Raw genomic sequence first — 14,522 nt, 5'->3', positions numbered from 1 at the left:
TTGGATAATCTGGTCAGTAAATCTTAGGCTTTTCTAGGAAAAGGAATACTTATAGAAGATGAGCAATCTCTCTACAGTGAAGCCAGAAAACCCCTAGACAAAAATCTCTCTGACCCGTAAGACACCTTTATGTGAATTAGGAAAAGATGTCCCTTCCTGAGGACACTTTACTGTTATTGGTGGGACAATATCATAATAAATATATAGATCTGTGACATGTACAATGACAGCTGTGCTCCCTTAGATGTGCAGTGCACAACTTGCACAACCATATCTATGGGCCTTCCCTCTAGGCGTTCAGTCTAGCTTCCCTGGGGCTTATTCAGGTTTTTAAAATAGTCCCTCTGTTCACTGCAGCTATCTCTTGGTTTTAAATCTCCAGATAATGGGCCAGCTTCAATTTGCCCCTGAATGATGTCAGAGAATGCTCTCTTACCAACACCTGGTCGATAAATTTCTTCAAGACTTCTGCTACTTTTCTGGTCTTACTAGAGGCGTGGTTATATATCACAGTTGTAGCTCCTCGATTCCAATCAACAACAATCACATTCATGTCTTCTACGGAGAGCAAACTCTGTACCAAGTCCTCCATCCAAACTGGAGGGGAGCCTGTAGGTCGGAATCCATGGACAATAAAGGTGGTTTTCTTGGTCACATTCAAGTTCCCCAAAATTGTGGAGTTGATGACTTGTGCACAGGTCAGATTTTTTCTGGTGTAGAGCATCAACTTCACATTTAGTCCTGTACCGACCACTGCACTGTGAAAGCTCAGTTTGGTGAATGAAGGACATGTTTCATCTGTGTCTGAAAATAAAAATTAGATGGCATGACAATTCTTTCCTTAGCTGGGCGTCAAACAAGAGTGCTGCCCTACATTCACTGGAGTTCCTTCTGTGCTTTACAGCACCCAGCAGGAGGCTGGATCTAGTTGAATGAAGTTGCAAAGTCATACGTTATTCAGCACACATAAGTAGTGACTTCTTCAGCAGGAAAACCATTTTTCCAAGTCTTACTGTCCTTCAAGGTCTAATCCAAAAGTCACCCCAATGAAGCCTCCTCCAACTCTCCCAGCCCTAATACTCTTTCATCCCAGAACTCCCCAAAACCTTGTGTATGTCTCATTGACAGCAAAATGAAAACACTTTCAGGGGTGCATGATGGATATTTACGTACATGTGTGTCTATCTTGCTGGCCCACTTCCTTGGAATGGTGTTTTGTAATCCATGTATCCCTCACAGTGCCCAGCACCTAGTAGAGGTCTCAGTAACTGCATCTGCATGGTCCAAATACCTCTTTCCTTGTCTAGAGCACCTGCCTGGGACAACAGTGGAGAACGTGATGTGCCTTGCCCTGACCCTTTCAGTAGCATCTGAAACAGTTGAACCACGGTGCCTTCTTGGACCCTATCCTTCTTTGTTCCTCAAGCAACCTAGCATTCATCCTGCTGAGTAAGCTCTAAGGATGGCTTTAGGAGAAAGGTTGGGGATGAGGTGGAGAAAAGCAAATGATGAAGCTGGAACATCTTGCCGTGGCAGAGTGTAAGCGAGTGTTTAAAAACATGTCACAAGGACCTAGAAAGCCAGCTTGAAGGGGCTTCTGCTGGCCAGATCTGGGATAATTTGAGCACAAAATAATTAAGGACAGTAATGAACTATAGACCTTTAGGGAAACAACAGATCTACGATTCTGTAACAAGCAAAGAAACAGGATAAACAAGCAAAGAAACAAGATAAACAAGCAAAGAAACAAATAAATGGAAGAGAGAGGAGGACTCTTAAGGTGTAGTGCTGAATGCCAGCTGGTAAATGTGGAGTGAACACTGGGGTTGAAACTCATCATTTGGCAGCCATCATAATAAATTGGTTATGCAAGAATTAAACTGAGGAGGTGGTTATTTTGAGAAGGAGCACATGTGTATTTCCTCAGACTTCCTCCCACAGACTGCTAATGAGTAAGGGGAAAGTAGTAACTGTGCAATGGAGAAATGGAACAACACCTTGACTAGGTTGTCAAACTAAACATTACCATTGAGGGGCAGATGGACACATGTGCCTCTTGCTGTCGTATTCCAGTGGGGAATGTATTAACCTGAACCTAATTATGGGGGAAAAACCAGACAAACACAAAACGAGGAATATTCTTTTTTTTTTTTTTTTTTTTTTAAAGGACCTGTAGGAGCTGGGTGTGATGTAGCTGTGGCCAGGCTGCCAGGGAAGGGGGCTTATGGCACCAAAAAAAAAAATTTTTTTTCAAGAAAAAAAGTTTTAAAAATTAAAAATAAAAAAGGCCTCTATTCTTAAAAAACATCAATGTCATAAATGACAAAGAAAGACTGTGGAAATGCTCTAGATTAAAGGAGACTGAAGAGGTAGGATGATGAATAAGTGCAGTTATCTGGTCTTAGACTGGATCCTGCCATGGAAGAAAAAAATTGCTATACAAGAAATTATTGGGTCAATTGACAAAATTGGGCTATGAACACTAAATCAGATAAAATTATGGTATTGGCGTTACATTAATTGAGGTTGATAACTATATAGTGGTTTTGTAGGAGAAAATCTGAATTCTTAGGAAATACAACTAAAGTGTTTATCTATAACTAAATGGCCAACTTATTCTCAAATGGCTCAGAAAAAAAAAATTAGAGGCAAAGAGAGACAGTAAATGATAAAGCATTTGTAGCAAAATGTTAGCAGTAGTTGAGTCCATGTAAAGGATTATTGGTGTTCTGTGTATTTTTAAAGAGTTCTTATAGCTTTTCTGCAAGTTTAAAATTATTTTCAAAGAAAAGCTTAAATAAAAGGGAAAAAGAAAGGGCAAGAGCCGTATCAGTAGCATGCAAAGCAGGAGGGAGGTTGCAAGTTCTGATATCAGAAAATGAAGGTAGGCAAGAATGCTTAAATCTGCTTGAAAGGGAACAGGAAGTTGGAAATAAACTAAAGATCAAGATGCAACTTGAAAGAGGAGTTAGGAAGGAAGGAGGGCTTTGGGGTCCTTGAGTACTGAAATAAAGTGTTACTTTTGCAACATTGTATAAGGCCGTGATCATGAATCTCAATCAAATGAAAGCTCAGGTCAACATTGGCATGCAGACCCAACAATATGATGTTTGAGAAAACTTTTTTTTTTTTAATTACAAAAACGATTTAAAACTATTAGGGCACACTCTCCTACATCCTACTTGGCTGAGAGAGAAGAGTCCAGAAGGAGGTGAAGTGGAACAACAAACAGTCCCTAGGTACAAGTTGGAGATGGTCCTTTAGCTATTCAGTAGAGGGGGCAAGGTCCTATGGATGACCATTCTTCGTGGGAGGGCATAGAAGAAGAAGACTGTTGACTTGCGACTGGCCAAAAGGAGACAGGAGTACCTTGGGAAACACCTGCTGTGTCTTCCTCCAGTAGAAATTTAAGAACCATTTGTCCTGGGCCCTTATTCTCACTCAATCTATACTTACATACCCAGGAATTGCTCTTCCCTCATTCTGAGCCTCAGAACAGACTTCATCCTGGCATCTCTGCCCTTTCTTTCTTTCTTTTTTTTTTTTTTTAATGCTTATTTTTGAGAGAGAGACAGAGAGAGAGAGAGAGAGAGAGAGAGAGAGAGAGAGAGACCAGGAGAGGGGCAGAGAGAGAGGGAGACAGAAATCCAAAGCAGGCTTTAGGCTCTGAGCTGTCAGCACAGAGCCCGATGCGGGGCTCTAATTCACAAACTGTGAGATCATGATCTTAGCTGAAGTTGGACACTTAACTGACTGAGCCACTCTGGCGCCCCTCTACCCTTTCTTAATAACCTGAGTCCATTTGTGTATGCTTTTTTTTATGTTTATTTATTTTTAAGGGGGGGGGGGGTAGGGAGGGGCAGAGAGAAAGGGAGACACAGAATCTGAAGCAGGCTCCAGGCTCTGAGCTGTCAGCACAGAGCCAGACGTGGGGCTCCAATTCAAGAACCATGATATCATGACCTGAGCCAAAGTCAGACGCTTAACTGAGCCACCCGGGCTCCCCTATGTATTCTTTTATTTAAAACTTCTTGCAGAGGCTCTGGATACTCAGCAATGAATGAAGTGCCAAAATAGAAGAGGCAGAAGAAGCTCAAATAGAGGGTTAAAAATTGAGGCTTTGAAATCCCTCACCCTAGAAAATACTGGTTAAAAATTGAGCCCCAAACTCACATATTCCTCCTTTTGCTCTACACTGGCAAGTAGTATATACAGTGAGGCATGCTTACAATTGTCTGTCCTCCCCCCCCCCCACAGCTTAATTGAGATATAGTCAACAAGTAACATTGGAGTAAGTTTAAAGGGTAAAACATGATGAGTTGATATATGCGTACATTATAAAATGATTTCCACAATAAGGTTAATGCGCCCACATAGTTACATATTTTTGTGTATGTGGCAAGAACATTTTAGATCTACTCTCTTAGCAAATTTCAAGTATACAGTACTGTATAATTAACTACAGTCACTATGTTGTGCCTTAAATGCCAGAATTACTCACTCACCTATGTAAATATTTTCTCCATCTCTTGGCCTCTTTCATTTTTCTCTTCCTGTAGATTGCATGCTCCTGGAGAACGTGGACTGAAACTTGTCTGGTGCTTGTAGAGCAAGACCCAGAGCACATAATTGACTGTTTAATTAGTCATTTTACTGAACAGGAGGTGTCATGAGGTAGGGCTGAGCCTCTTGGTCTTAGCCATCAGTAAAACTGGGCTTTGTTCCTTGTTGTGTAACTGACTCACCAGGTGGCCTGGGGAAATCATGCCATCTTTCACTTGCCACCTACCTGCCCCAGAAAGGAATGCTTTCAGATTAATCACAAATGAGGTCATACTGGAGAAGGGAGAGATCCCCTTCCAAAGAAGAGATCTGTTTGTTTTGAGCAATATTAGGCCAGTGTGTCAGAAGTCACATATCTGAGTCATTGGAAGGCTCAGGTAAGAGTCGTAAAGTTTGGGCCAGAGCTATTTCTCAGCACATCCGCCACACCTTTCATGTCTATGGAACAGCTCAGCCAACCTCCTTGACTTGCTGAGCCTTTACCAGACCCTTTACAACGGACAGTTACTGAAAGGCAAAAAGGACAGAACAAGTGGATTTTTTTAAGATTTATTTTTCAGAGAGAGAGAGAGACAGAGAGGGAGGGGGACAGAGGATCCAAAGCAGGCTCTGTGCTGACAGCAAAGAGCCCAAAGTGGGGCTTGAACTCACAAACTGTGAGATCATGACCTGAGCTGAAATTGGATGCTTAACCGACTGAGCCACCCAGGAGCCTCCGGAACAAGTTGATATTTATTTTTCATTTGCTAGAACCACTCTGACTTCATGTATTTTTCAATGCATGCATTGGGCTCTGGAAAAGCCCATTGTAAGTACTGAGTGAAAAATGGATTTCCTCGTTCCTTTCTCTCAGTACAAAATATTATAACAGCTTTATATATATTTTCTCTCATCCTCGGAAGAAATGTGCAATTCATCCAACAAGAGTCTACTTTCTCCTAGATTCTGGGTCAGGCGGCATTTTAGAGGGAGAGTCAGGCATTAATGAAGTAAAACACACAAACAAGTATGAAATTGCAACTTGTGATATATGCCATGTTAAAAGAAATATGGTATAAAATGAGGATTAAACGGGGAGTTTCACCTGGTCTGGGAATCAAGAATCTTCTTTTACATCATCGTGAAATAATGTATTTAAATACTAAGAATGGAAGATCCCTTTAGCAAAGTATAACATCATTACACTGAAGGACAAATTCAAGTTCCCAAACTATTAAGTTTTATTTTCATAGATTTTTACTTTTATTACCTAGACTTAATATTTCAGGTATTATATCCTTCTTCATTTTTATGTGCTTTATTTGCCTTGAATTCCACCAAATAATATTACAAGCTATAACTAGACCGTCTTTTTGTTAGCATTTGCCTACCGTGTTTTTATCCTTTGTAACCTTTGAATCCCTGTGTTTTAAGGGATCTTTCATATAGCATCTAGCTGGGTTTTATTTTATGGCCCAATCTGAGAACGCTTTCCAACAAAATACATGAGGGGCACCTGAGTGGCTCAGTCAGGTAAGCATCCGACTTCGGCTCAGGTCATGATTTCACTGCTTGGGTGTTCGAGCCCCACGTTGGGCTCTGTGCTCACAGCTCAGGGCCTGGAGCCTGCTTCAGATTCTGTCTCCGTCTCTCTGCCCCTCCCCTGCTCGCACTCTGTCTCTTTCTCTCTCTCAAATATAAAAAAAATAATAAAAAATGTTAAACAAAATAGGTGAGTTCACGTTTATTGGCCTAACAGACATAATTGGTGTGGAGGCCATAGAAGTGCCTGTCTCAGATCTGCCTTCACTAGACCCTGCTGCAGGGAGCACGGCTGAGTCACCTGTGCCTCCGGCCACTCCACAGTGTTCACATGAAGCCGTGGCTCCCTCAGGCCACTCCCAGCCAGTGACTGAGTACCCACAGTGGGGTACTAGAGCCAGGCCAGGCAGGCTCCTCCTGCCTCACGTGAGATTCCAATAACTGGCTCAGACACACCCCATCAGCCTGGCTGAAGGATCCTCACAACTGTGCTGAGCTCTTCCTGTGCAATCCTTCCTCGCCCCCACTTTCCTGCATGTCAGATGTGCATTGTTGGGGAAAGGCTCTCTCTGCTTGCCCCCACCTCCTTTGTCCTTCCCACACAGTTCCTCAGGTAGATCGCTCGTGTGTCCAGCCCCGTGACGGTGTCTGCTTCTGGGAGGACCCCAGCTGACACGCATGGACTTAATACTGTAATGCTATGTTTTCTGATTTTAGTGCATTCTTGCTTTACCATCTGTTGCCATATGGATTGCCCTGTTGTCTCACTCTGTTGTTCTCATTTACGTATTCTTTCTCATACTGGGAAGATTATTGCCTGCTTTAATTTTTCTGGTGTTTACCTTTATAACTTGATATGAAATACCCACATCTTTGTTCATGGGATGTAAATGTGTGGACTGTAGGCCAGAAGCAGACTACATACAGAGCTGCTCCAGATTCCAAACATGGGTATATTTATTCAGACTTCATTATCCACCGGTGTGAACCCCTAGCAAGAATTCTTGGGGATCTGGAAGCTGTATTTCAGACTACTGGGGAGCACGTTTCTAACTTCTGCCATGTTTCCTGCTGCTGTCCTTGGTCAAAACAGTTGTCTTCCCTTACTCTGGTCTAGTCCTTGAGTTAGTGACAGACAGTGTCTAAGGGATACTTGGGTGGCTCAGTCGGTTAAACATCCGACTTCAGTTCAGGTCATGATCTCATGGTTTCTGAGTGCGAGCCCCACGTCGGGCTCTATGCTGACAGCTCAGAGCCTGGAGTCTGCTTTGGATTCTGTGTCTCCCTCTCTCTCTGCCCCTCCTTCACTCATGCTCTGTCTCTGTCTCAAAAAATAAAAATAAACGTTAAAAAAATAAATAATTTTTTAAATAAAAAAAATGATGATGGTATCAGCACACTCAGTACTTCTCTCTACTGATCCAGTGTCTACCTCCTGCTTTTCACTAGTTCCAAAATTCTTTTTAGTTCATCTAGTGATTCCTTTTTGAGTTTCAGAATAAATATTTAAGCAGCACCTGGTGGCTTAAGTGTCTTAAGTGGGTTAAGTGTCCTACTCTCGATTTCGGCTCAGGTCATGATGTCATGGTCTGTGAGATCAAGCCCCGTGACAGGCTCTGCACTGACAGTGTGGAATCTGCTTGGGATTCTCTCTCTTCCTATCTGAGCCCCCGCCTCCCCCCCACCCCACTCACCCACCACTTGCTTCTCTCCCTCCCTCTCTCTCAGAATAAATAATAAACATTTTTTAAAAATGTGTGTGTATGTTCTGAAGGAGGGAACAGAGAAGGTGTGAAAGGGAATGTGTGTTAAACTTTCTTGCCTTTCTTGGTAGAAAATGAGGAGGTAGAATAGATACTCTGAGTAAATAGAACAGAAACTCTCTGTTTCTGTGGGTACATCAATACGTAGAGTCTTAAATATTTATTTTTAAATATTACTGCCTTTTCAAGAAGGGTTAATGGGTAATATAGTTCCTAAGTTTATTCATATCCATAAATGAATTCCTAGGCCTAAATGACGACCTGGCTTCGAACAGTATTCTTTCCCCCAGGATTTATTATTTATTCTACTTTCTTCTTATATTGAATTCCACTCTAGAGAACTTTGTCCCTTATATGCTACTTGCTTTTTTCCTACCACACTCCTGAAGCATTCTTTCTTTGTTCTGAAATAATTTCCGCTGCTCGTGTAGATGCTCCAAGATAACTGATCTGTTTATCCATTGTTGTATATACCCTGTGCCAACAACAGAGTCTGGCTTAGAGTTGGCACCAATAAACGTTGCATGAAGAAGCGAATATCAACCTGTTAACACATTATTCAGTCATTCAGAATGATCCATCTGAACGCTGCAAATAGTGTATGATGTCATGTTTATAACATAAATGGAGTATGAAGTGACACATGCATTATGACTGAAACTATGTAAAAAATATGTCTGCAGGTGATAAGCTCTGCAAAATAATACGCAAACAAAAATGGGTTATGCATTCCATTTCTGATGTTCTCTGCTTAAAACTACCTAAGGTTATTCATTATTTTCCCCTCAAGAATTAGTAACATTTTAAAGGAAAATATTAAATTTATCTTATTTTGGACATAAATTTATCTTAATTTGGAATTATGTTCCAAATTAGTTTAAGTTTATTTTGGACATGTTACAAGTTAGTTTAAGTTCCTTGAGGGTAAACGCTGTGTTGTTTTTTGTCTACTATTGTGCCCCAGCACCTAGAGCAGGAACTTGACTTGTTGGGTCCCAAATTCTCAGACAATTTGGAGGGCATGCAAGGACCTGATATTTGTGAATAGCAAATTTGTTAAATTGCTTTACCCTCATAAATATAGTTCTTTTTATTCATATTTAATTTCTAGTTTATATTTCTAAAATAATTCAGAAAGCAAACCTCCTTTTGGTTATTGTGTTGTTTTGGTACAAAGTCAAGTTTACTCAGAAGTAGTATTAATAGAGCCTTTAACCAAGTAACCCAGAGCATGTTAAACTGGTTTCTAAAGCTTAACCTCTTCTATTAGAGTTTATTGGAAGCCGGAAAAACATGGCCTTTCCTCTTCAGCTTATTTTGAAATTCAATTACTCTGAAGTGCCAGTTCCTGTTAACAATTGGAAAATAACAATCGGATGGGTGATATCTCCTATCCAATGAGGAATTCAGACTCCTATGGAGAGCAGCCAGAGATAAGAGTAGAGTAGGATAGGATGTCAAAGAAATCTGGATAGAACATCTTCAGAAATAACATATTTGTGCCTGAGGTATTTTGTTATGATCTAATGCATGGTCGCCCACAGGCCAAGTTGGCCGTGACCATTTATGTATTGTCTATGGCTGCTTTCCTGTTATAAGGAAAGGCAAAGTTGAGTGATTGTAAAAGTGACCAATGACCCACAAAGCTGAAAATATTTACTATCTGGCTCTTCATGGAAAAAGTTTGCCAACCTGGTCTAATGGCATAAACATAATACCCAAATCCGATTTGGAAGCACGGATTTTAGAGTCAGATCTAGACTTGAAGTCAACTCCATTGCCTCCTAGCTATGTGACCTCAGGTAATTAATTATCTAACCTCTCTGAGCCTCAGTTTCACATGTGTAAAATGACCATAGTAATGCCAGTCTGTCAGGCAGTGCTCTGCTGAGCCATATTGAGCCTTAGGCAAAAGAGAAAAAACTATATATATACTTATCAAAATATCCTCCCAGATTTTGAACCAGTGGGAAAAGTTTGTAAAAGCTCTACAGTCAGTCAAAACATAGGACCATAGGGGTAGCTGAGTGGCTCAGTTGGTTAAGCGTCCAACTTTGGCTCAAGTCTTGATCTCAACGTTCATGAGTTTGAGCCCTGCTTCAGGCTCTCTACTGTAAGCACAGAGCCCGATGTGGATCCTCTGTCCCCCTCTCCCTCTGCCCCTCCCCAGCTCGTTCTTTCTCTCTGTCTCTCTCAAAATAAATAAGTAAACTTAAAGCCATGATCATAGATATAGCCCTTTGTTATTCAGTCTGTTTATATATCATTGTTAACTCTCATAAACCAAACCACCTAGCAAGGAAAGGAACATGGCACAGACCCAGGAATGGCTGGCTGATTGGCAATGACCTTTTCCATTATACAATAACACAGAGTTGTAAAACAGTCTATCTTTATTAAAATTTTGATTTTTTTCATCATTGACTTATTTGCATGGATTTTCATCTCTCAAAGACATTACACTAAAATATCACTTATGCCAAAAAAGTATCACTTATCCAAATCATTTGTTATGCATTGTGAGAATGCATTATTAATGATATTCATAGTATTATTTGCAGTAAAGTATCACTTAAATATTAAAATAGCATTTGCACATTGCATTAAAATATCGTGAAAGATAAAATTTTTATTGCTTTAAAATCATAAATATAATTTATCTTGATTATTGAGTTTAGGTGTCCCTTATCCCCTTAAATTTTGCACCTGGTGAGTGCCTCACTGACTTTACCCTGATCCTAGCCCTGCTGTCAGGATTGTTGTGAGAAATAGACATAATGTCTATGAAGTATCTAAAGCATTAGCTGCAGGGTGCCTTGGTGGGTCAGTCAGTTAAGCGTCCAACTGTTGATTTCTGTCAGGTCATGAGATTGAGCTCTGGGTCAGGCTCCTAGCTGGGCCTGGAGCCTGCTTGGGATTCTCTCTCTCTCTGCCTCTCTCTCTCAATTAAAAAAAAAAAAAAAGAAGAAGAAGAAGAAGAAAGAAAGAAAGAAAATAATTAAATAAATTAATTAATTAATTAATTAATTAATAAGGCAAGCATTCACTGGTGCACAGTAAATGCTTAAAAATTAATAGTTGTTGATGATGTGGAAGATGAGTTGGGTTAATAGTTGCAGGGGCCAAGGGCAGTCCACTCCAACATGAGCTACTTGGCATGAAGATTATTTTGAGTTAAAAAGCAATCAAAAAGCAGATTCAGGAAAACCTCTTTACCTCCCCCTCAACTGCCTAAAAAGAATTTAGATAGAGGACCTGTTCCAGGAAGATAGCTATCACCATAGATGACTACCTTATGTTATAAAGTAGGTACTGTAGACAGGGAGGAACCTAGTAAGACATCTTTGACCAAAATTCTTTCTACCCCATTGTTTCTGAGTGGCCCAGCAAACACGATGACCAAATATTTACTTTTTCATTTTCCTGTGAATTCATTTCTTCCTTTTGAGGTCCTAGACCCATACCTGCTTCTCCTCTGTTTAGAATGACATATATACCACATTTTGCCTGACTGTCCTTTGGAATTTCCATGTCTGTGTGGATTCTCCATAGGTACTAAATTAAGTTTGATTTTCCTTTTTTTTTTTTTTTTTAAGTTTATGTATTTATTTTGAGACAGAATATGAGTCAGGGAGAGGCAGAGAGAGAGGGAAACAGGGAGAATCCCAAGCAGGCTCCCTGAGGCCAGTGCTCAGAGTCCTAGACGGGGCTCCAACCCATGAAACCCTGAAATCATGACCTGAGCCAAAATCACAAGTTAGGCACTTAATGGACTGAGTCACCCAAGCGCCCCTAAATTTGATTTTCTTTTGTCTCATGTCATTTTGATTCTTGGTCTGGCTAGAAGCACCTTGAAGGGTACAAGAAATTCTTGCTCCCCAACATAGTACTGATCTTAAAGGGTTGTTGTGAAGGCTAAATAAAATAAGTAAATTGCTTAGCGTGGGATTTGCTATAAAGCAAGTGCTCAGTAAGTACCAATTACTTTCCTTCCATCATTTTGGAAGGATTTTGGAAAAGGGAAGCATATTAGTAACAGTGCTCTACCTGGTCAGAGAACATGGTTTGGTTCCGGCTCTGTCATTAACAAGACAAAACAAATAAATTATTTGGGCCATCCCTTTTCTCACACTGAGAGATTGGTTCCTCATTCCTTAGAGATTTAGCTAATCTCTTGCATTCCTTTTGGACACAAAATTCTAAGATCTGCAAGCTAGCTGGTTTGAAAGGACATGAGGCTTCTATTTAGGAAAACAAATTTCCAGGGGAGTCTTACTGACCAAAGACAACCCAAATCTCAAAAAATTAATGTAGCAAGAAATTAAAATTTTCTTTTAATTTTATTTAAAAGATCTGAACATAATCATACTTTACTCTTGGAATTAAAATGTTGACCAAATAGATGTTTTGTCACCTTTATGTTAAGCGGGTTTTTTTGGCTTATTAAATATCCTTTAGTTAATATTCATAGTTCCATATTATGATAAGAAAAGATAGGTAGGATTCATTAGGCAGAGGGGGAAAAATTAGAACCTGAGGTCCCTGGGTGGGGAAAAACACATATTATGGAACAATGCTGGGAGTATCTGACCACAGCAAACTCCCTCAGGCATAAGGTTCCTCTTAAGAATGTAACAGACCCACCTACTCCCCCTCAGGTTCCCCTCTGGAATTTGACAAAAGACCTGACTAAAAATAAGTAGTAGATCATAAAACTTATGACCCACAGGAATGATATGGCCATAGAGCACCCTTCATACGACAGAATCGAGCCAATCAGGATGGACAACCCAGCACCTAGAGCTATCAAGCCAATAAGGGTAGGGCCTAAGAAGGAACAAGTGGGTAGGGATGGGAGGGCTGACCAGAACCTTATAAAACAAGGACCCTTGCCTATAGCTGTGGGCATTCACTTTCGAATATCCTTTCTGATATTATATTCTAATAAACTTTTTCCTGCTGCTCATTTTGTGTCCTCCTGTTCCTTCTTCGAAGCAGCTATTCAATGAACCCCGGGTATTGAGGTAAAAAAATCCTGCAACAATATGCTACAATGAGGATGAATCTTGAAAACATTATAAGTGAAAGAAGCTAGTCACCAAAGGCCACAAATCATACTATTCCATTCCCATGAAATATCCAGAATAGGGAAATCTACAGAGACAGAAGGTAGATCAGTGGTTGCTAGGGGCTGGAGGATGAAGGGAGATGGGGACACAGGGGTGCAATAACTAAAGGGTATCAGGTTCCTCTTGGAGGTCATGAAAATGTTCTAAAATTGACTGGTGAGAGTTGCATATATCTGTGTATGTAGTAAAAATACTGAATTGTACACTTTAAATGGGTGAATTACATGTATGTGAATTATATCTCAATACAACTGTTTTAAGAAATGGTTCCTATAATTTCCAACTTTTCAGAGTGAAAAGATGAAAAGTCTTTTGGAGGTAACTGGGCAGAAGTTTCTCTTTTTGTGTCAATATCAAAACAAGCTTCATTTTCTTTCTCCGATGGACCTCCATTTCGTACCACTGGAGGTTAAATAAAACTCCCATTTCAGTCAGCCTTTCTGAGGAGGGTTTGTGGCTGTTCCTGTGCAAAATAAACTACTCTTATTCTCAGGCTTAGGAACTACTTATAGCTGTTATCTTGTTTTATCTTTGCCAGAGAAAACTGTACTGGATAGACAAAACGCCCTCTTGATTGGAAGGACATCTCCAACCTTTAACCACTGGCTGTATTTATTTAGGATACAAGAGACTAAACAGACATTTGTTTCCGTGGATTGACCTGTTTCATCTGAGTCCCAGTTGGAGACGAAAGTGTGATTCCCTCGGATTGATCACTGACAACCCCACTCCTTTTCTGATGAAGCTTCCAAGGGATACTTCTGCTTTATCTTCAGAAGGCCTACTGCCCTGGAGCATGCTGTTCTGGTGTCACACACAGTTTTCTAGCTTTTTAGTTTCTACCTGCTTTGGGGATGGATTTCATTTCCCACATTTCTGCCTGGGGAAAACTTCTACAAAAAGCAGAGGCTAAAAAAAAAAAAAAAAAAAAAAAAAAAAAAGGCAGAGGCTCCTGACTCAGATCCAAAGAGTTGTCAGTGAAAAGAGAAGATGGAACTGTAGACAGAAATAACCCACTGATGAAGCAATTGTACGTGTGGGCAAGGGGAGAGAAAGTTCTGAGATTCTATGAGAATCAATAAGCACAGGTCGTTTCCTATTAAGCCTCTCAATGTGGCTGGGTCAACTGATTAGAAAGAAAAGTATCAGTTTCTCTTAGATTTATGGTTGGGGAATTGTAGTCCAGTGACCAAACCCAAGCGACGGGCGTGAAATTCCACCTAATTTAATCTTGATGCATGGTATGTAGTCAGGAAGTGAAACAAGTGTGGCCCTGACTCACACTTCTTTTATTTCAAGTTTTGGGTTCCGGGGCTTGCTCAAGCAATCATTTCTTTTACCCCCCAGCATGACACAGATGTGCTCATACCTTCTTTAGAACTGAGGTCCACAGTCAGGCATACTGACTTGATGTTTCCTGAAATATTTACTGAGTCCAAGGTTAAGGGATACACTGTTGAGGATTCTACATTCTGGGCAACGGGTACTAGTCAATGTCTGGGACACAGCTCACCACATGTTAATTGGTGAAGCCAGCATGTTTCCA

The 14,522-nt window shown here is 40.5% G+C and overlaps 1 protein-coding gene and 1 long non-coding RNA gene across 3 annotated transcripts in view; one reads left to right on the top strand and one right to left on the bottom strand.

The window, feature by feature from the left end:
• Positions 1-5,009, bottom strand: part of LIPH (lipase H) — a 31,323-nt gene extending 26,314 nt beyond the window's left edge. Inside the window, exons 1-2 of the mRNA XM_053903566.1 lie at positions 4,506-5,009; positions 437-804 (exon numbers count right to left, since the gene is read on the bottom strand). Of these exons, the coding sequence (XP_053759541.1) occupies positions 437-724 (288 nt within the window). The 5' untranslated portion in view covers positions 725-804; positions 4,506-5,009. The remainder of the gene's footprint in view (positions 1-436; positions 805-4,505) is intronic.
• The window catches only part of LOC109275251 (uncharacterized), a 60,492-nt gene that overhangs the window by 33,484 nt on the left and 12,486 nt on the right, over positions 1-14,522 (top strand). The gene's annotated exons all lie outside the window — the stretch shown is intronic.

The sequence above is a fragment of the Panthera pardus genome, unplaced genomic scaffold (assembly GCF_024362965.1).
Source record: "Panthera pardus isolate Hobbes unplaced genomic scaffold, ASM2436296v1 HiC_scaffold_16, whole genome shotgun sequence".
Taxonomy (NCBI): domain Eukaryota; kingdom Metazoa; phylum Chordata; class Mammalia; order Carnivora; family Felidae; genus Panthera; species Panthera pardus.
Note: the sequence above shows the minus strand (reverse complement) of the source record. Positions and strands in the feature narration are given on the sequence as shown.